Source organism: Episyrphus balteatus, chromosome 4 (genome assembly GCF_945859705.1).
Source record: "Episyrphus balteatus chromosome 4, idEpiBalt1.1, whole genome shotgun sequence".
In the NCBI taxonomy this organism is placed as follows: Eukaryota; Metazoa; Arthropoda; class Insecta; order Diptera; family Syrphidae; genus Episyrphus; species Episyrphus balteatus.
This window is the reverse complement of record NC_079137.1, coordinates 79,087-102,066: the sequence shown is the minus strand read 5'-3', so window position 1 is coordinate 102,066 and position 22,980 is coordinate 79,087. Positions and strand designations below refer to the sequence as shown.

The window sequence follows — 22,980 nt, the reverse complement described above, 5'->3', positions numbered from 1 at the left end:
TTTTTCCTATCTTTTAAATATTTTCATCCTTCAAGTTCTACCGGATGGTCCCTAATCAAATTGTGCAACACTCTTTAGTAAACGATTCCAATGGAATTTCTGGAAATTCTCAAATTGAGTTAACGAATGATACAGCAGGCAACCGGAAATATATCGTCAACGTAAATTATAAAATAAAATTGAGGAGCTGCACAACTTATTTAATATAGAATATTGCATTAAACTCCGTTTAATAAATATTAGGAAGCATTTGATTCTGCAAAAGTCTTAAGTCACATTATTTTTACATAGTTTTTATTCAATTAAAGCATGGCACTACATATACCTACCTGCTCATACATATAAGGCATTCAGAATAGTGTGAGTCAGGTCAATTTGAAATTTGTGTATATTAAACCTGAACTACATCAAACAAAAAAGTTCAGAAGCTCTAGAAATTAAAAGAAATTTTGGATCAAAATTTACAAGAATAACAAGTATTTCGAAGTCTTGAACTTGTTTCTATTATTTTACTTAAGAAACAAAAATTATCATTTAAGGTATTAAATCTTAAAACATTTGATTTGCGGAAAAATTACCTTGAACCACTTTTATTTTGAATGCCTTATATCTGACTGTATATAATATTTTTTAAATTCTTTCAATACAGTTTTAAAGAGCAATTAACAGGAGATTGGGTAAATAGCACAGGGGTTTTTTATTTGTCCTGTCTTACAAGAAAAGAATCATCGTTATAATTTTGCAAGGAGGAGTAAAATAGAACAATATACAGATATGTGAGAGAAAGGTAAGTATGAAGCTTCGGCTTACCTATGAAATTCCACAGAGAACTTTTCTTTATAAAACAATATATTTTTGTGCGTTATGAAAAAAAAAAAAACAATTTAATTAAACTGTAATGTCAAAAATATGATGTATTTTAAATTAAAAAAAAATGAATTCTATAAAACTGTAATTTAGTACTGCAAAAAAATTTCTAGAAACAAAAGACTTTGGAACTTATAACTATGTAGGTACTTTAATTTCGCTATTTGTGAATTTTTATTGAGAAATATACATTACATGATACGAAATGAAAATATAAAATTATTTTTCCTATCTTCGCGACCTTTTTGAATAAATTAATTCGTTCTTTTGAGCAGGGGCAGGCTATAGGTGTTGTTTTGATAATTTGCTAATATTTCGTCTACGTTTCAAGTGTGGTTATACGATTCTTCAGGACTCTAAAAAAAATATTTCTAAAAAAATACTAATAGATACTTATGTATGTATAAGATTAATATATCTCGTTAACGTTTTAATGGATTTCTTATTATCCTCAGTCGATTTCTTGTTATGTGTTTTTTCGTTTCGTTTCAATATTTCAAAATTCAATAAAAAACGTATAAAAAAAAGTTTTTTATTTTATTTTTTATTACGAGTATATGTGTATTATATGTACTTTAGTGTGGTTCTTATGCGGGACCATGCAGTTGGATAGCCGTCATCTGGTTGAAAATGTTGAGAAACAATTTCACTCGTTTTTTTTTTAATTTCTGTTTGACTTCCTTCCTCTCCTGGTTTTAACGTGAAAATTTATAATAAAAATTACTTGAAGTGTGCCTACGGCTGGTTGGTAGCAGAATTGGTTTTTGCTATTTAGTACCTACTATAATTGATGTCCACCCACCGTACAATTCGGGAAAAAAACCTAAAAAATAACATTATACCACCCTATATTCAAAATTTCCAGCATATTACAAGAGTAAGACATAAGTTTTAACCAAAATCGTTATGAAAGTTACTGTTAGTATTAGTAAAAAAAAATACAATTTGAATTTCTCTTCTAGGAAATCTCTAAAAATCGAAGAATCGCTTCAGAATCTACCCCTACAAATAATGTACATAATTGTAAGTGAAAAAGTGATATTAATAGAAACTTTTACGGTAACATTCCTCCAACAACTTGTTCTCTGCAATAGGTATAAACTTTTGTATAAGCCAAGAAACATTTTTGGTTGAAATAAATGTTGCACATACGCCACAGTGGCCAACTTTAAGAATTGCTTATGCAAGTATAAAAAGACGATAAGAGAGTTTAAGCAATGACGAAGATATATAAAAGCATTAGCAATGATTAATTTACTTGCATTGCTTAGTAGGACTTGAATCCACGATTTTTTTTAAACACGTTTTACAAATGGCTGAGCTATAGATTTGTATCAACCGATAAATTTTTTTTTAATAAATGTTGCACGTACGCCACAGTAACCCATTTTTTATTAAAAAAATACTAATAGATACTTATGTATGTATAAGATTAATATATCTCGTTAACGTTTTAATGGATTTCTTATTATCCTCAGTCGATTTCTTGTTATGTGTTTTTTCGTTTCGTTTCAATATTTCAAAATTCAATAAAAAACGTATAAAAAAAAGTTTTTTATTTTATTTTTTATTACGAGTATATGTGTATTATATGTACTTTAGTGTGGTTCTTATGCGGGACCATGCAGTTGGATAGCCGTCATCTGGTTGAAAATGTTGAGAAACAATTTCACTCGTTTTTTTTTTTAATTTCTGTTTGACTTCCTTCCTCTCCTGGTTTTAACGTGAAAATTTATAATAAAAATTACTTGAAGTGTGCCTACGGCTGGTTGGTAGCAGAATTGGTTTTTGCTATTTAGTACCTACTATAATTGATGTCCACCCACCGTACAATTCGGGAAAAAAACCTAAAAAATAACATTATATCACCCTATATTCAAAATTTCCAGCATATTACAAGAGTAAGACATAAGTTTTAACCAAAATCGTTATGAAAGTTACTGTTAGTATTAGTAAAAAAAAATACAATTTGAATTTCTCTTCTAGGAAATCTCTAAAAATCGAAGAATCGCTTCAGAATCTACCCCTACAAATAATGTACATAATTGTAAGTGAAAAAGTGATATTAATAGAAACTTTTACGGTAACATTCCTCCAACAACTTGTTCTCTGCAATAGGTATAAACTTTTGTATAAGCCAAGAAACATTTTTGGTTGAAATAAATGTTACACATACGCCACAGTGGCCAACTTTAAGAATTGCTTATGCAAGTATAAAAAGACGATAAGAGAGTTTAAGCAATGACGAAGATATATAAAAGCATTAGCAATGATTAATTTACTTGCATTGCTTAGTAGGACTTGAATCCACGATTTTTTTTAAACACGTTTTACAAATGGCTGAGCTATAGATTTGTATCAACCGATAAACTTTTTTTTAATAAATGTTGCACGTACGCCACAGTAACCCATTTTTTATTAGCCATTAATTTTGTTTTAGAAATATATGTTCCACATACGCCACAGTGACCCATTATGAGAATTGCTGGTGCAATTTTTTTGTTACATCTACATACATTATGTTGCAAAAATAATTTTTACTGGAGAAGTGGTTCTTTGCATCCTTTCCCTAAAAAAAACTTACTAAAAAGAAAAAGAAATATTAAAAAAAAAACTTTTTTTTTAAATAAATGTTGCATGTACGCCACAGTTACCCATTTTTTACTAGACATTAATTTTGTTTTAGAAATAAATGTTCCACATACGCCACAGTGACCCATTCTGAGAATTGCTGGTGCAATTGAATAATTTTTTAAATAATATGTTGCAAAAATAATTTTTTACCTACTGGAGAAGTGGTTCTATTGCATCCTTTCCCTATTAGAAGAGAATAAAAAAAAATAGTAGAAAGAAAGAGAAATATTAAAAAAAAAAAACAATTGCAATAGTTAGGTTACAATTGTTTTAGAATCGTTATATAGCTGCATTTAAGACAAAAAATTCAGTTGTATGAATTGTTGACAAAAGTATTTTTAGTCATATCAAATAAGTTCCAACGAATCTCATTTGGGGTGTGCCCACCTGTGCACATTAATGCATTGTTGCTTTCTTATAGATTTGACTATTACTCTAAGTTAACTAAAAAGCTTTATATTCATCTTCTCAGATTTCAGCTATTTATTGGGAAATTTTCCTAAATTGTCTCAAAGATTAGGTCCCATTTTTTTACAGCGAAAACGAATATTTTATGTCCCCGAATGCTTTTGCATGCACAAATTGTCAATGCATTTCGCTGTACTTTAAAAAGTACAATGGGAGAGAATGGGTTTTAAAACAAAAAAAACTTTTTTTTAAATAAATGTTACACATACGCCACAGTGACCCATTCTGAGAATTGCTGGTGCAATTAAATAATTTTTTGAATAATATGTTGCAAAAATAATTTTTTACCTACTGGAGAAGTGGTTCTATTGCATCCTTTCCCTATTAGAAGAGAATTAAAAAAAATAGTAGAAAGAAAAAGAAATATTAAAAAAAAAAAACAATGGCAATAATTAGGTTACAATTGTTTTAGAATCGTTATATAGCTGCATTTAAGACAAAAAATTTAGTTGTGTGAATTGTTGACAAAAGTATTTTAAGTCATATCAAAAAAGTTCCAACGAATCTCATTTGGGGTGTGCCTACCTGTGCACATGAATGCATTGTTGACTTGTTGAAACATAGTGAAAAATTGTTTTGAATAATATGTAATTCCAAATTCTTAATAAAAAAAAACCTGCCTAATGTATATGGGTATAAAGAGATATTGATATACGAATGGGGAGAAGTACCTTTATAACGTTCAATGAGGTTTTTTTAAAGTAAATTTAGCCTTTTTTTTATTTATGTGACTGAATATTTTTTTAATTTCCATAGCAAAATTATTCTATTCAGTAACATAGGTCTCGTTTCTTGTGGATATTTAGACCTATTTTCCTAGATAAAATATATATTAAAAAACGAAGAAAGGACATACATATATTCTTGGTTTTGGCATTAAAATATGATGACTTAACAAAAAGAAGAACTCGAAAAATATAGGATCAAAAGAATCATCTTAAAATCTTAATTAGCATAAAAGGTATAGATATGCAAGAATGCAAGGGGTGGAAAGATGAGCCAACGTTGTTTTTATTTCTCTACTGGTAACTATAACACCATCACTTTATAAAGAAAATGATGCTTTTAATGTAGCTTTCTACACAACAAGTTCTTTAGAAATATTTTTAAACCCTCCCAATATTTTTTTGTTCGCGGTTAAAATAAAAATTTATCAAAAGTTTCCCCATTCAAGGGTTTAAATGCAAACGTTGAAAATTAAATGTTCATTTACGTCATTTACTTAATTTAGCTCTGGCTTTGTGAAATAGCTTAATTTATTTTTTGTTTTTGATCAAATTTGAAAAGTATTGAATGGGAAAAGTTTTAAAGATTACTTTCATTTCAATATTTTAAACAGAATTTCCGAAAAATATATTACTCAATAAATAATTTTAATTAAAATAATATAAATTATATATATATATATAAAGTAATTGCAATATTTCTTGGGTCATGTTTTAAAAACCACTGTAATTAATTAACCTCTACTTTGATTTGAAAGAATTTCTTATCGCTTTTTGAAAACAATAAAATTTTGTCCTTGATCCAAAGATTTGGTTTTTGTCTTATAACTTTCTGAATAAATAAATAATTGACTGTTAAATTGTTAATCACAAATACGCAGGACAAAAATAAAAAGTGGTCACAAAAAAGTGTCTTTTTAAGGGTGAAAATACATTTTTTTGGAATAGTGAATACAATATTCGCATTCCTCGGAAAATTCTACATCAGTTTCATAAATGATTCTCTATAAAATTGTGAGACCAAAAAAAGTTCTAGCCAAATAAAAAAGTATAAACCAAATTCGCAAAAAAGAGGTGTGCCTACAGAGGGTTAACTATTTATTTTTTTTTTGTTTAAATTATTTTAGGTAATCAACTTATAGTGGTCTTTGCCTTTTAAAACTCTTTTAAAACATGTTCCAACTAATATGGAGATTTGTTTCTACCTATTATGTCATTTACATTTTTTTTTTCAAATTTGAAATTAAATTATGAAAGAAAATATTCTTATAAGACTATTAGTAATCCGCATACCTACGTGTTTTGTTTATATAATATATATTTTCTAAATAAGGATTTTCTTTTTTGAGGTATTATAAAGACAGCATGACGTTATGTACTATCTGTTATGTATTTTAAAATACGGTTAAACTTTTTAAGTTAGAGCGTATAAATGTACAGTATTGAAAGTTTTTAAGCAGGTGAAAAATGCGCCTATTTAAATTTGTTTTTATTTATCTATTTTTTTATATTAACTGTCTATAATTTTTGTTTTAAATCTACCTACAACAAACTCTATTCTATTAAAAATTGTCTAAACACAATTTTTTTTGAGAGTACTTAAGCAAAGGGAGCTGCAGATCCTTAATAGTTTTTTTTGCCATCTCCTGCAGCACAGTTCTAACCTTTTTCTTTCTGCAAAGAAGGAAAAGATTTGTTTGCACAAGTATATCGCCGATGGAATTTTGGGTAGGAAAATTTCACCAAAGATTTTCTCTCGTCATACTTTTTTTAATTTAACCTAGTTCCAAAAACTTTATTAAAAATGTTCATGTCGTTTTTGTATACTTCCTTCAGTCCATACACATGAGTCTCACATACCAACACCACATGAGTCTCACATCAATGAATTTATTTAATATGCATTCTAACCGGAAAGTTCATTCAAAAATAGTGATGAAGAACATTTTTTTTTGAATAATTTATACTGTCCCTTTAAAATTTACTTGATAAAGTAAACTATGATGGTGATGGAAGGTTTGATTTAACATTTAAGAAACTTAATTAAAAAAGTTATGTTGTACACTGTACAGGGAAGTTAAGCAGAAACTTAAATTTTTCGAACGAACTTACTTAATAGTAGGTATCATATCAAAAAATCATGAGTAGGTATGCAATGAAAGCAATAATTCTTGGTCATCAATTTTGTGTTTTATAAATTTAAACACTTTAAATTTAGAATAATTATTCCTATGTTCGTGACTTTTCTTGAATCAAAATAATAATTCTTATTGTTTAGATTTCGATTAAACTTTTATTTGAGAGAGAAATTAATTGAAATTGTTCTTGTCTCTTTTGAAATCAGGTCGTTTCTTGTTAAACTTCCTTATCTTGGAACAAATAAACAACCAATGTTATCCCTTAACCAAAGCCTGCTCCGTTTAAAATAACTTGTATTAAAGAACACACCATTAGGTACAACAATCCAGGTCACAAATATCATGAAGCTATACAATGAAATATAAACTCCTCTTATGTAGGTACCCATATATTTTAGAAATACATCTCAGTTCAAACCAGACTTATTAAAATAACTTTGTTTCAAAAACTATATTGAAACAATAATAATAAAATCTCCAAGAAGTTTTCGAAGATTTTTTTGTTTAGGTAAAGATGCTTGGGATTTTATCCAAAAGTTGTTTTTATCCATATACAATAATTGCAAGTAGAAACGGCCTCATTTGTATTTTATCAAGACAACAGTGTTCCCTTTATACCGTTTAGCTCAAATAGATTGCAAGGAGCAGAAAAGATACGTGGATGCAAACAAAAAAGAAATTGTGTAATCATAAAGTACCACCACAATGTTAGCTACATGAATAGGTATGTTTAATGTTTGTCTGCTTTACTTACATTTCTTCATAAAGCGATTTTTCAGCTAAGATTCATGTATGTGCCACAGGGCAGTCAAGCTCATAAGAGCAAATGGGAAGTACTGGGTAAATAAATACACACATATATACCTACCTACCTACGCCATGCTATATAAACATGTGAACAGTTACACAAACATTCCTAATTTTCAGTGAATAACGTAGGTACATATGTTAATATCTTTTAGAATGTTATAACATCAGACTATATAATACTGGTACCTACATATGTTTGTGCATTGTATACTACATAAATGACCAACTTACCTTTTGTACCAAGTGAGCTTGTTTATAACATACGTCAAAACTGTGACTTAAAATTTTAGTTATAATTTTTAATGTTAGGTCATGTATCTAAATAAGCTAATGGCATTATTTGAAATTACTTTTAATAGATTTGTAATAAATACCTTGTCTTGATGACAAATGTGATTATTTGTATTAACGAGGTGTTCTTTAATCCAACTGATAATGATCATTATTATAATAATTATAGTTACAATTCTATTAAACTACAATCAATAGAACCACGTTCATAAAATCATAATTTTATCCAAAATGCCAAATAATTTTTTTTCGGATTTCAAAGGTTATCTGATATGCGATTAACCTTATTTAAGCGTTCCACTATCTTTCATTTAAATTAACTTAAAATAGAAAAAAAACTATTATAAAATAATGGCAACATGTCCGAACTATATCGAAATACAAAATACAAAAAAAAATTCTTTTTTTACTTATTTATATTTTTAGCTGTATCATAAATATAATTTTTTACATTTTCTATTTTTTTCTATTTTTTTATGCTTTTGTTTCGAAGTATGCATGTATGTAGTTCAAGCTTAACAATATCTTGTTCCACCTTTTTTTAATTCATAAGAAAATCAATTTTTTTTATTAAATGAAGTTGTTATTTTGGTCTTAATATTCAATGCTTTATTGATAAAAACCAGCGATATAATAATGTCATATAGTTGAAAGCCTTCTGGTTTTTGAAAATAAAAAAAAAAAAATAAAAAATAATAGAAAACACCTTATAGAATCAGATTTTCTAAGTTTTTCCTTGTTATACGGAAAATTCATGTTTTTTAATTGATTGAAATTGAAATGTATATATGTAGGTATATATATGTTCATATATGTATGTATGTACTAACACCGTGTGTACTGTATGTGTAGTTATGTAGTATGTAGGTTTTTATTATAGATGTAGGCACTATACAGTTTTTTTATTTAATTTTTATTTTAATCAAATAATGAAACGAACAAGTTTTGTTTTCTACTAATAAGGATTATTGACCTTATAGACTTTATTTAATTTAATAATTATTTCTTATATTCGAAAAGTAATAATACTTTAGCAGTTATAAAGTTGTGGTTAAGAAATGAGTTTGGCACGTTAAAAATAATAACTTTTTTTAAACAACAAAACAGATATAACTTAATCTATATAATACAAAATTACGACTTTTTCTCCGTTAAATTGTAAAGTTGCTGTGCAATCACTGAAAACTCAACATCAATTGGTTTTGTGTCATCGTATAAGGATGGTGCTTCACATAGTATAGCAAATGTTCCCACAATCGATGCAATGCTAAACAGCCAAAGGAATAACCGATCAAGCACCATAGCTACGAAACCCCAATCCTGGTCTTCCTAAAAATATAATTAAGTAGTATATGTGCATAACCAATATATCATTATATTATGTGATAAAGGAGAACTCTAAAAAGTTTGTTTAAATGTACGCATTGTTATATAGGAGCACAATAGACATTTTCTTGGCATGATGCTATGTTTCATATTGTTTTGATCCATTGCCTTTTAAAAAAATAAAAACTATCACCAATTTTAAAATAATAAAAAAACATTTATTTGCAATTTCCTACTGTTATTTTACAAGAATTATTGGTTAATCTCATGAAGGTGATATTAATTTTAGAATGAAATTTGAGGAACTTTTTTTTGTGGTAACTCCACTTAAGCACCCAACTTCACCAGAATTTTGAATAAATTGAGCTTTGAGCTTGTATAAATTTTGAAGATGTATAAGTTAATCGAAAATTCATTTGATACTTTTTTATAGAGCGTTAAATTTTTTGCAAAAGAAATAGCCCAATTCAGCCCATGTAATTTGTGAAAAAAAGGGAAAATCCAAAATCATCACCTCAAAATATATTTAGAACTGGGATGCTCTGAAAATGTTTCAAAGTCAATTTTACTTTGTAAAGTGAAGACTTGCTTTATAAAGCTTATTTGTATAGTTATTGATTTTGTTGTTTTTACATAAAAGTGCAATATAGATGTAACAAGTATTTATTTGCCATCACCTGATGATGTTCGTATGAACGACGCGTCGTGACAATAATACATTTGTTTCATTTGACCTGAAGCCCGTTTCAAAACATATTCATAACTCCTAGGATAATAAAATCAGGAATATTTGTATATCTTTAGAGAAAAATAATATAAATTATATATAAACATAAGTACAAAAATAATATAATAAGTTAAGTTATTTGCATAGAAAATTCACACTCGCGTACACTTTCAATTACAATTCAATTTAACTCACTGCATTAAATTCATCTTGTCGCTGCATATGATGCTGTATAAACATTACGTTATGTATTGCTTTCTCCAATTCAAAAGGATATTTTTTTCGTTGAGCTACATCGCTGAGAGAATCATCTAAACCAGATAAAACAGAAGGCAGACCATTATATCCACTTAAAGTGCTTAATCCACCCCCAAGTGCACCCACTAATCCGCTAAATCTATGAAAAGAGTTACAAAAAATAATATTTATATTTAAGAGAATAGAGAAAATGATGTAAAATGGTATCGAAAATATCCACTAACAAAATAGTTTGGCGGAACCTAGGTTCGTTTTCCTTTATGTTCAATTATAACTATAAAATGGTTTTCAGGTCAGTTATGAATTTATAGGTATACGAGTCAAAATCATGGAAGTGGGAAATTAAAAGGTCCGATTAAAAAAAAAAAATCAATTTTGTTGAATAATAATAAAAAATCCATGATGCAATATAGGGTTTATATATCATTATCATTTCATAAATATTTTAATTTTAAATTTATGACTAAAACTGAGAATAAGAAGAATGATCATTTAAATACGTCTAATTTCATAATTTAAAATACATTGTATCAGAGGAAGCACAACAATACAATTAAAAAAGTCTTTAAAATTCTAGTTCGTATTTTTGTTTGTTTGATAAACAACAACAATAACAATATAATAAATCAAATCTTCTCCACAAACATTTCATTCCATTCCTTGAATTTAAGCTCAATATTGTCTAATCTGAGGAAATAACCATGATGCTGGGGTATAAAGTAATAATAGTTTTTTCTGTAGGATAAATAGGGCTTGCGTTAAATTGTGTTGATGTAAAACAAAAATGTGTACTTTAATTCTGTGTAACAATTTATTTAACTTTTTTTTCATATGCATATGCTAATTGTGAAACACTTTTATATTAATTATAACAAGCATTCGCGGAAGTTTCTTACCTTATAAAATATGTGTGAAATACTACCTCATACTACCTCGCCATAGCGTTGCCGAGAATGACGTTTGAGCAATATTGTTTTTTTTGTTTTTTAATTTTTTTTTCTCACAATTTAAAAACAAATGTTTTTCAGGTAATGTTTACTATCAGAATTTCGACAAACAAATATAATATTATTCTAAATTCATTGCAAAATTTGATACTGTAAGGTATTTTCATAAAATAATGAATTAACCTTCTGATAATATTAATTAAAATTAAAATAAATATTTCAATTAAATTTTTTGCATTTAAGAATCAATCCATTTTTCATGATTTTGACCCATACATCATGATTAAAAATCTTTACCATGTTCCTACCAAACTAATTTGTCTTGGAATTAAATAATCTCGTAGATATACATATGGTTGGTTTTAGCTAAACTGTGATATTCATAGTTAAACATGTTGTTCTTGTTATTTATGTTAGAAGTAATATGATAGTCTTTTTCACCCAGGTGCAGGGAAATAATTCCACGGGAATCTGCTCCACATGGGAATTTATTCCACTTCAAGTGGGAATCTATTACACTTTTTGAAGTGGAATAAATTCTCACCGTGGAAGGGAATTTATTACACCTATTTTTTTGTGGAATTATTACCCACCAAATCTTTGAAAAATATATTGATTTCTACATCTTGTGGATATAAGCAATCATAAAGATAATGATGCTATGAAATAACTCCAAGTAAAATAAGACCAACATTTAAAAATTGGCCTTATTTCATTTTTAAAAGGAGAAATGAGGCAAGTTTTGAACAATTTATTTAAAAAAAAGGCCAACTTGGCCATATTAATCTTAAATAAAACGAAATAAAATATTCACAAATGTTTATATAATTCCAATTCTCCAAAACATAAGTTATATTTCAAGTTGGTCTTATTAAGTTTGACATTTGGACATAAAGCTGCCCGATTATTTTAGTTTTAGTGTCTAATAACATACCTACTGGTATTTAATAGATACACTTATGTACATTTATGTATAAGATAGGTATGTCATACGTATATGTAATCCGACAAACCAGAATCGGAAAAAAAATTGCTCACATGAGAATCTACTAAAATTTCACAACCGAAACGCGAAGCGGAAAAAAAATTTTACCACGTGAGAATCAATTTTGAGGTGTGAAAATAAAAATTCGCGCGAATTTTTATTTTCACACCTCAAAATTGATTCTCACGTGGTAAAATTTTTTTTCCGCTTCGCGTTTCGGTTGTGAAGCAAATTTTTTTCTCCTTCGCTTACAACCAATTATAATTATAAGAGAGGTTGATATGTTTCTGATCATTAAGTTATCATTATTTGTCCTCTTTGTTTGTAAGATATTTCTTCAAATCAAGCGATCTGAAAACTATGAGACTTGAAAGAAATTTTCTTCCTCTTTTCAGTTAACTATTGTTTTGCTATGTTTACAGTAGATTTGGAACACAAAAATTCAAAGTCGACCTTAGTCTACCTACTTATTAGCGACACTGCTGTTTTTTAAAGTTTTTGATCAGTTTTCGTATGAAGAGAATGTAAGTATTTAATATGAACCAGTTGACACACAGTTTCCCAGCTCAAATTTGAAAATTACATACGTTATTTGTACCTTATAAACTGTAGGTACTATCCATTTCCGCAATACGCAGTTTTTTTCCAGATTGCACATACAATCCAAACATAAAGTAAAATCATGCTCCAAAATGACAAAGAATAAATCACCAAAATTGAAGGTGAAGTTATTTCCCAATCAAAAGTGTAATAAATTCTCACTCGTGACGGGAATTTATTCCACTTCAAAAAGTGGAACAGATTCCCACATGAGGTGGAATAAATTCCCATGTGGAGCAGATTCCCGTGGAATTATTTCCCTGCACCTTTCACCCATTATTGAAAATTATTGAATGAGAATTTGCACCACATTCGCCTTACAACATTTTGTAAATAGCCTCACAAATGGATAAAATGCATTTTTGCATGTAACACTATATATAGATTTTTTTAATGTTATAATTTCAACATGTATTTTAAGTTCGAAGTAAGATTTTTCCTGAGTTGTAGACCTTTATCTTGAACATCCAAGTAATAGAACCGAAATATAGGATTTTAAAAAATATAATTTCGAGTCAATTTTGAGAGTTGAGAGTATGAAAACTCTCGAAAAAATTCTCGAAGTTGTTGGCTTAAAAAACTTACATTTTGAGATCTATTGTCTAGATATTCAAAGTTGATGTTTTCAGACTTAGAAAAAGTTATAGGTATAGAATTATGTATGATATATTTCAAATAAAAATGTAAATCAATTTGTCCTTCACACATTGTACGATGCATTAACAATGCTAATATTGCAATATCTTACTTCTTAATGCAATGGAGCGAAACGTTCATAAAAAAATTACTCCTAAGTAACAATTCTTTTTGGGTATTTTGGAACCTAACCCAAAGTTGTAATTTACATAATTTTCACGTTGTTCAGATGCACTGTGGCGTATACGCATTCTTTTTTGTATTTATTTAAAAGATTTTTTTAGTATGGAATTACTATGGATGTGGATATGTTTATATTTTGTCAGTTGTTGTGTCAATATTTTTGTTTAATATTTGTTTCATTTTGTATGTATGAGTAAAATTTCCTTATTTTCTTTGATCTATAAGAGCAAGTTGTCAATAAGTAAATATATACATAGCAAAACCATATTCAGAATTATTAAGTTGGTTAAATGGTTGGTTGACATTGTGCTCCTACTATTACAAGTACCTATAATGCGGAGAAAAACATAATTATCTTTAAACACTTGATAATTATGTTTATTTTTTCAAATCCACACAAATCTTATCAAACTTTTATCATTAAAAAAATTACGAATTTTTCACGAACTCAGTTAAGTGACTAAGTTTAGAAATAAATAAAAGTAAAAAATAGAACATTTTAACAATCACACTCTGCTCAAAATCACCCATATGATCAAATGTACATAAATGTTCGCATTTCGATATTACCTATTCGTTGCAGTCGTTGAATGGAGACCATTACATCCACTTATACCTCCGCGAAGTTGCATTCTTCTTATAGAACCTGGACTCGATCCACCTGAATTCAACTGCATCTCATCAATAAGCGCTTGGCCAAATTTAGTTTTGCTTAGTTGTTTTCCATAATTTATTTTACTTGCAGCTAAATCTCGTAGTAAGTCTTTTGGAACTCGCATTAGAAGAAGTTTGGGAAGCCGTTTAATAAAGAAAGCCCTCACCCATGGTGACATTTTGTGAGTGCTCGGTTTGCGATAATGAATATTAAGTATTATAATTGTTATTACAACACTGAGACCCACTAGTAACATTGTAAATAAAAGATATTTGCCAAGTAATGGGAGCGCAAGTGATGTTGACGGTATAATTTCGGATATAAGTAAGAAGAACATCGTTTGTGAAAGGAGAATACTAATACAAAGGGCGATTTTTTCACCAGAATCAGCTGGTAAATAAAAAACAAGCACTGATAGGTAGGAAATTCCTACGCATGGTATTATTAAATTGACAGTATAAAAAAGTGTTTTACGTCGAAGAGTAATGTTGAAAAAGATATCTGAAAACGAAAATTAATAACTGTTATAAAAAAATATATTTAAAAATTGCTGGTTAACTTTTGCTATTATGTCAAACAGCCAAAGCTTTACAGGCTACAAATTTAATAATTAAGTAGTCATATGTTTTTCAAATTTTCAAATAAGCAGAATTGTAACAAAATGTAAGCCTTTCTTAGAGCCCATGTACAAACAGATGTGAACTCCGTTGATATATATACCTTTTGCAAGTTTTGTTTTTTTTTTTTTAATTTTAAATATTTTTATATTTATTCAATATCTTTTCGATTTTCAATAATCAGCTCTCTACTGAAAAGGTTAAGTATTTGAAGACAAGTTTTCTGAAAGAACAAAAAATTGATTGAAAAAGTTTTTTAACACTGTTTGCTATATTGCACAGTAGTATCGAGTTAAAATATGGTATTGGATTCCACAAAATCTGTCATCACATTCCTTTTGATTTGACTTCTGTCATTACAGGAAATTTTTTAGGAATAGTTTGAGATTGCGGACACATTTATTTTTTATCTGATTGAAAATAATTTTCCATTACACAAATTTGGCAGTGGGATGTGAATATATTTTTGATATGTGTTTTAACTTTGTGAGATACCTATGGAGTCACTTTAACTAATCCAATATCGACATTATTTTTCTAAACCATGTGATGGTTTGGTAATTCAAGAGATAAAATTAAAACAGAACAAAAAAAATTCAATAGCAAAAATTTAATTCATCTTCAGTTGACTTAAGTTAGTTTGCCTTTTCAGGCGAGAACCAATTATGTAAGTACTTGCTTCTTTCTGGCTTGAATATATTTACACAACTAGAAGAGCTAATTGAATTGAAAATTGTTAAAAAAATACCTTCACTAATTGAAAGCGTTTCAAAGAGCGAAATCTACAATTAAGAAAATTAAGGCAAATTATGTTAAGAGCACAAATTTAGCATCTGCCAAGTAGGTACTAAAAGCTAGCAAATTCGAAAGTTTTTTAAAAATCTTATTACCTATGTAAATCGTATATAAATGAATGATGGTTTCCTATGTGGATGTATTTCATGAAACTTTTTATAATACAAAATTAACAAACACAATATATTTTTACGTTTTAACAGATTCTTAACTTATATATAAATTAACTAAGAATTAATTTATGGAAAGCAAATTCTAGCGATTATATATGTTGAAGCAATTTAAAGTTAACTTGGTAGGTATGTACCTATTTTACATGTAATTTTTTTTTTTTTTTGTAGAACTTGACAATAAATCATTAACAATGCTTTAAGAAAATAACAACAACAAATAAACTCTGATGTAATTTTCACTTTTTTGTTATGCATACCTGGGTAAGGCTCTGCACAGCAAGGATAATATTTTTCATGTCGCTCTGCTGGAACACCTAAAATGTCCCATTCTACACTTGGATAGTATTCTCGTAAATCAATACCAACTTCAACTTTATTATCTTTGTCGTTTTTCTGATTGATATGCTTGAGGTCAATCTAAGAAAACAAATGCATATAAAATGAGAAAATGATATGTTATGTAGGCTATGAAAAAAGTACCTGGTAAAAATGATAACAAAAATATATATTTTTTTACAATTTGCAAGTACAACACAGCGAAACCTTAGTACGTTTATGAATATTAAATGTTATTTTGAAACAGAACAAAATCGATTTGTCATAACCGAACTCTTCAATATTTTAGCTTTAAACGCAATAAAAAAGAATAATAATGAAAATAAAATTAAAAAAAAACAAAAAAAAAAACTAAAAAAAAATAAATAAAAGCTAAAAAAGGTTTTACCTGATCTCCGTCATATGTCCATGATCCGAATTTCATGAAACATGTTTGCTGATCAAATGGAAAATACCGTACATCGATTTCGCAAGAAGACTTAAAAATTGCAGGTGGTGTCCATACGACTCTGCCAGTGTAGTGGAGAATAGCTTTTGTCATTGTGGTTACAACATATTCACCATCGGCACTATAATGGGTCAAAAATGCTTGAAAAAAATATTTGAACGACAAAAGGAAATTAAAAAAGTTGAAATAAGTGAGGTAACTTAAAGTCGCCAGGTATATGGAAGGAAATCAATGAATTATGTAATGGAGCTTACGGCTGAGGTGATTTTTCTGAAAGGTGATTGTATCCAAAAAATTTGACTCGTGATTTGTTTTGATTGCCTACGCTTCGCAACAAAATAGTGAATACCTACCTAAATGACAGTATGCTGGAAAACCCTTAAGTATTTAAAAAGTCTTAATCCTAATAACAATTGTTTTTTTTGCTACATATTTTTAATGAAATACATCTTGTTTTGTATTGATGAATTTGCTAGATACATAGTCTTTATTTTGTTTCTTTATTTCTAAAGCATAAGTGAAATACATTTTTGTGACTAAATTGTAAATTAAAAAAAGTTAAGAAATGAGAGAGAAGCATTTGGTTTGGAGGGATTGTTTCTAAATTAAAAATGTTGTTATTTTGTTTTTTCTTTTTATTTAGGTAAATCATCCATCCGTAAGCTTCATTAAAAAATATTAATTTCTTCGTCAGAAGCAACATTATACCTTTAATTTAAAACAACATAAATTCATTAATAATTAAATATTGTAAGTATAGGCACATGTAAGTATTAGTGATATGTTGGCAGTGATCCGGTTAAAAAAGTACGTGTTCTATAAACGAGGCCTTTGAACAAGACTCAACCGCATGTTTTTAATATTTGCTACTCAAATATACTTACTTATTATATAAAACAATATCTGGTAGCCAAATATGTTCGGATGGTACATACAATTCCGTTACACCTCCGTATTCTGATGGATCCCATTTAAATTTATGATCTTGCCATTCCTGTTAAACATTAAAATTTTATTATAGTGAAGAATGCAAATTTATTCATTATTTGTGTCGTGTATGTTTGAACTACTTATAGACTAATTACACTGTGCTACAAAATAAAAAACAAAAAATACACCCGAGAAATAACATAGTGTAGGCTGTTTGTATGGTCGAATAATGCATACAAATATTTTTGTTATATTTTTGGAACCCACCATTTTTTTTTTATTTACAAAAAAACATTTTTACAGATCTTACGATGTAATCTATCAATATTTCAGTCATTTTTCTAACAACTCTCAATATGTTATATGTTTTTGGAAAATATATACATACTACGCTTATTTGTGAATAAAAATGTATGTTTTTTAATTTTTTGGCATTAAATGGGTAAAAAGCGATTTTTGAAAAAGTCTGAAAAAATGACTTTTTTTACCAAGCTAAATCTCTAAAATTATAACAATTAAAAATTTGAAAAATTTTCACATGATAGCTACACTTATTAAATTTGAGTCTGTAAAGTTTTAAATTTTTTGAACGAATGGTTTGGCTGGAATTTAAAATTGATGGAACAAGGTCCAAGAAACCCCATGTTATTCCCATAAGAAACTTCAACCGCTTGGCGGCACGGGTTAGAATTAAGTTAGAGACTTGAAACTTGGGGAATATTTTTTTTAGTTTATTTCCAACCATATAAGATCCTAGGAGCATACAAATTGTTATTATTTTAAAATAACGAACACCCTATTGTGCACCTTGCAATTCACATCATGAAAAGCCACATTTTCTATTTACGAAAAAATAGCATAGATTCCGCAGTTTTGGTCAAATTCAATAAAAAAAATACGCCAATTTGTGCCTAAATGTATATTCTTTCAGAATTTAACCTTACTTTATTTTTTTGTTTGTTTTATTTTGCAAAAAAAATTGGGTAAAGTTGAAAAATTGGGAAAAAAATCACTTTTTCAAGATTTGTGGGATAAAAACCTACACTTAATTTGTTTAAACAATAGACTTATATACATCATTCAAAAGGTCTGGAAATCCTCTTTCCAAAAACATATAACATATTGAGAGTTGTTAGAAAAATGACTGAAATATTGATAGATTACATCGTAAGATCTGTAAAAATGTTTTTTTGTAAATAAAAAAAAAATGGAGGGTTCCAAAAATATAACAAAAATATTTTTATGCATTATTCGACCATACGAACAGCCTACACTATGTTATTTCTCGGGTGTATTTTCAGTGTCGCACCGTGTTATATACAAATACATGTATAAGACGGATTAACAGTTTTCAAATGGATTTACATATATTTCTTAAAGTTGTTTTTAAAATTACGATAACACATTTTTAAGTGGTTTTAATCGCCAAACAAAGTATGCCTTTTGATCTCCTGTTTAACAAATATTTTTGGATTTATTTTTATTGTAAGAAAAAAAGTATTTTTTTTGTAAATACAAAATTTAAAATAAATTTGTATGCCGTTCCAATGAAATTATTAGTTCAGATAACAAAATTTTAAGAAGATTCATTGATCCATTTTAAAGCGATTGATTTCAAAAAAAGTTTGAAGTATGTATTGTAAATCCAAAGTATTAAATTGTTTTTGTACCTAAAAAATTTTCTTTCAAGAAATATTTCACGTTTTTTTTTTTATCAAAATCGTTAGAGTCGTTTTGAGTAAAACCACCAGGGTTTTGGGCTGAAACTCGAGATAGAGACAGGCGGACAGAATAGCGGTAGAAATTTTTTTTCGCATTCTCCATCACAATATGTCATGTTTCGTTCCTGTCTAGAGTTAGATTTTTTTTTTTAAACCTAAACTTACCCTATATTCGATTCTTGCGTAAAAGATACATTAGCCGTACTTTGTTGATAACTCAGTACATACTTTAGTAAAATTTTGCAAGAAAAATAACAACAAATGGTTACAAAGAAAACTTTTTTCTAAAGTTATACATTTTTGACCCTTCAAAAACAAAGGATTACTGATAAAAATAACAAATAAAAACAATCGTTTGTTGTTGTTTACTGTATAAAATGTTTACTTTGTTCATTCCTGAGATGGAATCATGGAATAAAGCACGGCTATTAAAACGAGTGCAATTCATTGCACCTGTTTGCATGTATCAGTCTTTAAAGTGGTATAGGTAATTGATTTTATTTTTAGATTAAAATTTGAAATATTTTCTTTTGACGGGTCTTTGAAGAAAATACCCTATAGATCTGTGATATCGGTTTTTTTGAACATGAATCAAATTAAACTTACGTGTTCCAACCATACGTTTGTGGTAAGAATTTGATCCTTAAGATTCTGAAAAAAATAAAAATCAGAGTTAGTAAGTCTATTAATACGATTTGAAACAAAGTTCAAATAAAATAAATCGTTTAACTATTGACCTATGTTATCATTAAAAATAATAAAAAAACATTTTGTGAGACATGTTGGGCCTTACTAATAATCAAATTTAAAGCTCGTTTTAATTTTTACCTTAATTCTACATATTTCACAATACCAACAACCAATTTAATAGTCAGGTTAAAGGCTAACTCTAGGTTAAATTTTATAGTTGAGTTCCCAACTATAAATTTTAATCGAGCAATAGCCTTTAACTTAACTATTAAATTGGATTTTGGTATTGTGAAATGTGTAGAATTAAGGTAAAAATTAAAGTCAGCTTTAAATTTGATTATTGGTAGGGCCCGTTGAGTCTAAGCATTATAATTTCTATTAGAGTGGATATAATTGAAATCTGAATTTGCCCAACATTTTGGGGTACAAAAATTTAGATTAGGTTCTAATTTTAGCCATTGTTGCCTTACAAGTTATTTGAAAAAAAAAAAATAATAATAATAATAAATAAATATAAAGAATATAATAAGAATAATATAAGAATATACCTAGGTACTGGATTTTATAAATTATTCATGGCAGTCATTCGTTAGAGTGAAATGTGTTTCTTGTTGCAGAAAAATATTATTTAAATTCTTTAGTTAAAGTTCTTTTTACTTTACCTACACCATTATTAATTTTTTGGATCTTATATTGGCATCTGAATTTGTTTTCAGCAAACAGTAGAATCAAAATATAAATAAAATGCACGACTGAGGTCGCACGTACTTGCTCTTGCAGTTCAAAGCACTTTTATGTTACTCTACTTGTAGATTTTAAAAGCTGGCTCTTAAAAAAAAAAAATTGATATTGGGGAAGAGCCGACATTTAGGGCATGAAAAATTTTTTTTTTTTGTTTGACTTTTTTGAGATAAAATAAAAATGCAGTTTTATTTCCACTGCTTTAAATATTAAGTTTACAAAGCTTAATCAAAATCGTTAGAGCCGTTTTCGAGAAATTCGCAATATCGACACGAAACCAATACTTGCCCTATAGAGCAAGTAAAAAAGGGGCCTCTGGAGGAAGCATAAAAATTGTAGAAAAAAGCTTAGTTTGGAATTCCAATTTAGTTTAACTTCAAAACTTTAGAAACTTATATTAATGTGATAAGAATCAGGTCTAATAGGAGTAATTAGTCACATGGTATGATTTGGCTTATGTGTCTCATTATTATCTAAAAAAAAAAAAAGTTGGGTTAGTAATATTTTAATTATTTTCATACAAACCAGATCAATAAGCTGCGATAAGCGAAGTCCTAGTTTTACCAGCACGGTATCTGTGTTATTGCTTACAGGTCGAATGAGCCGATTATAATTGCTTAACAAATCATCATATAACCTTTTTGCATCAGGGTTTGCGTTCACACTTTCAATCAATACCAAACAAAAAAGGATGACATAAAGACATTTAAAACAATTCAAGAAAGAATAAATTTGTTTCGTCATGTTGAGCAGCTGTATAGATATTTATCACATTATTTTTAGTAAAGAATTTAATTTTTTTCGATTGTTTGATTTAACGCAGAACTTTATAATATGCACTTAAGAAATGTATATATTTTGAACTAACAATTTACTAACACATTGTCACAATCGGGAGTTGTTTTTTCCGTTTTCATTTATGCATTATGAATGAAAACCACAGCCAAACTGATAGAAGAATATTTTATCGTATTTATCAAGAATTGTTTTTGTAACTTCCATAACAGGATGTAAGTTTTATGCTTCTAAAGCTATCAATGTGAGAAGAAAATTTAGATCGATTTTGAACACGTATAGATCTGCTTCTCATTTTATAAGCGCATGTATTTTATCGCTACGTACTCTTCTTTTTAAATACATCCTCTGTATTTCTGCAATATGCTCTCTTATTTTAAATTAAACAAATATTGTATGTGCTTACCATGGACCAAACCCAAAAAAGTTTGAGGAATTGATGAGCTTATGAGCATGGCATGTTTAAGATATCTTAAAGCTTTTTTTGTAAAAAAAAAGTATTCGGTGCATCTAATCCTAGTTGTTTCAAACCACTTATAGAACAAACAAAATTCTTCCTATTCAAATTTTAGAGATTTCATTCTCTTATATTCTCTCAGCATTTAATTTTAAGATAAATCTAACGGGATTAGTCTAAATTAAGGGTGGGTCTTATTATTTTAATGCTAGATGCTGTTCGATTCTTCTCTTAACTTTGGGTTGGGTCCCCAAATAAAAAAAAGTTATCCTAGCCACAGCCCCATAGTGAAATATAAAAATAAAGATATATATAGGTATACATAATGTATATGCTATTATTTTATTAAGCTAGATGTCCTTCGATATTGTGAAAGGAAACAAGATCAAAATATTGATTTGAAAATAATAAAATAAAAATCAATTTCATTGATATCAGGAATTTCGAACGAAAAATATACTTTTAGTTGTTAGAAAAATTTCTAAAACAGGTAGAGACTAAAATTTGTTCGAAAAACTTGCCAAAACTAATATTATTATTAAAAAAAACCCAAATTGCTTAAAAATTAACAAAAGACAAAACAAAATATTTTCATGGCAATAAAAGCATGTTTTGCGATATATCGTACAGTCAGGTGAGTAAATCTGAAAATATTTTTGAACAGATTGTATTCATTAAAAAAAATCTTAGACCCTAACTAAATTGGACTAAAAATTGAAAAAAATTACATGAATATTTTTAAATAAACTTTAACTTTATTTTTTCCCTCGTATTATTTAGTAAAAAAAATGGCATAAGTTCTTAAAATTAATGGTTTGTAAGTCGATGATCAATAATTTTTGATCATTATTATCATCTTCAAATGAGAGATATAAAAATTAAACGGCGTTGGGCGTTTTGTTTTCGAAATAATTTCTTGAAACCTTTAGATATGATTTCTAAAGAGAAATATCTATTTGAATGTAAACAAACAAAAGATAGAATAACAACTGTGTATTGTGTACACAAAATATGGACTACATATGCA

The 22,980-nt window shown here is 27.9% G+C and overlaps 1 protein-coding gene across 1 annotated transcript; it reads right to left on the bottom strand.

The window, feature by feature from the left end:
* Positions 1 to 8,900: 8,900 nt before the first annotated feature.
* Positions 8,901 to 21,752, bottom strand: LOC129917718 (acetylcholine receptor subunit alpha-like 2). The gene is made up of 8 exons (XM_055997795.1): positions 21,227 to 21,752; positions 19,877 to 19,921; positions 17,504 to 17,613; positions 16,560 to 16,740; positions 16,093 to 16,252; positions 14,166 to 14,751; positions 10,182 to 10,383; positions 8,901 to 9,262 (listed from the first exon to the last, which is right to left on the bottom strand). Exons 1-8 carry the CDS (start codon positions 21,443 to 21,445, stop codon positions 9,068 to 9,070), a joined length of 1,698 nt encoding a protein of 565 aa, XP_055853770.1. The 5' UTR covers positions 21,446 to 21,752; the 3' UTR covers positions 8,901 to 9,067.
* Between the last annotated feature and the right edge of the window lie 1,228 nt (positions 21,753 to 22,980).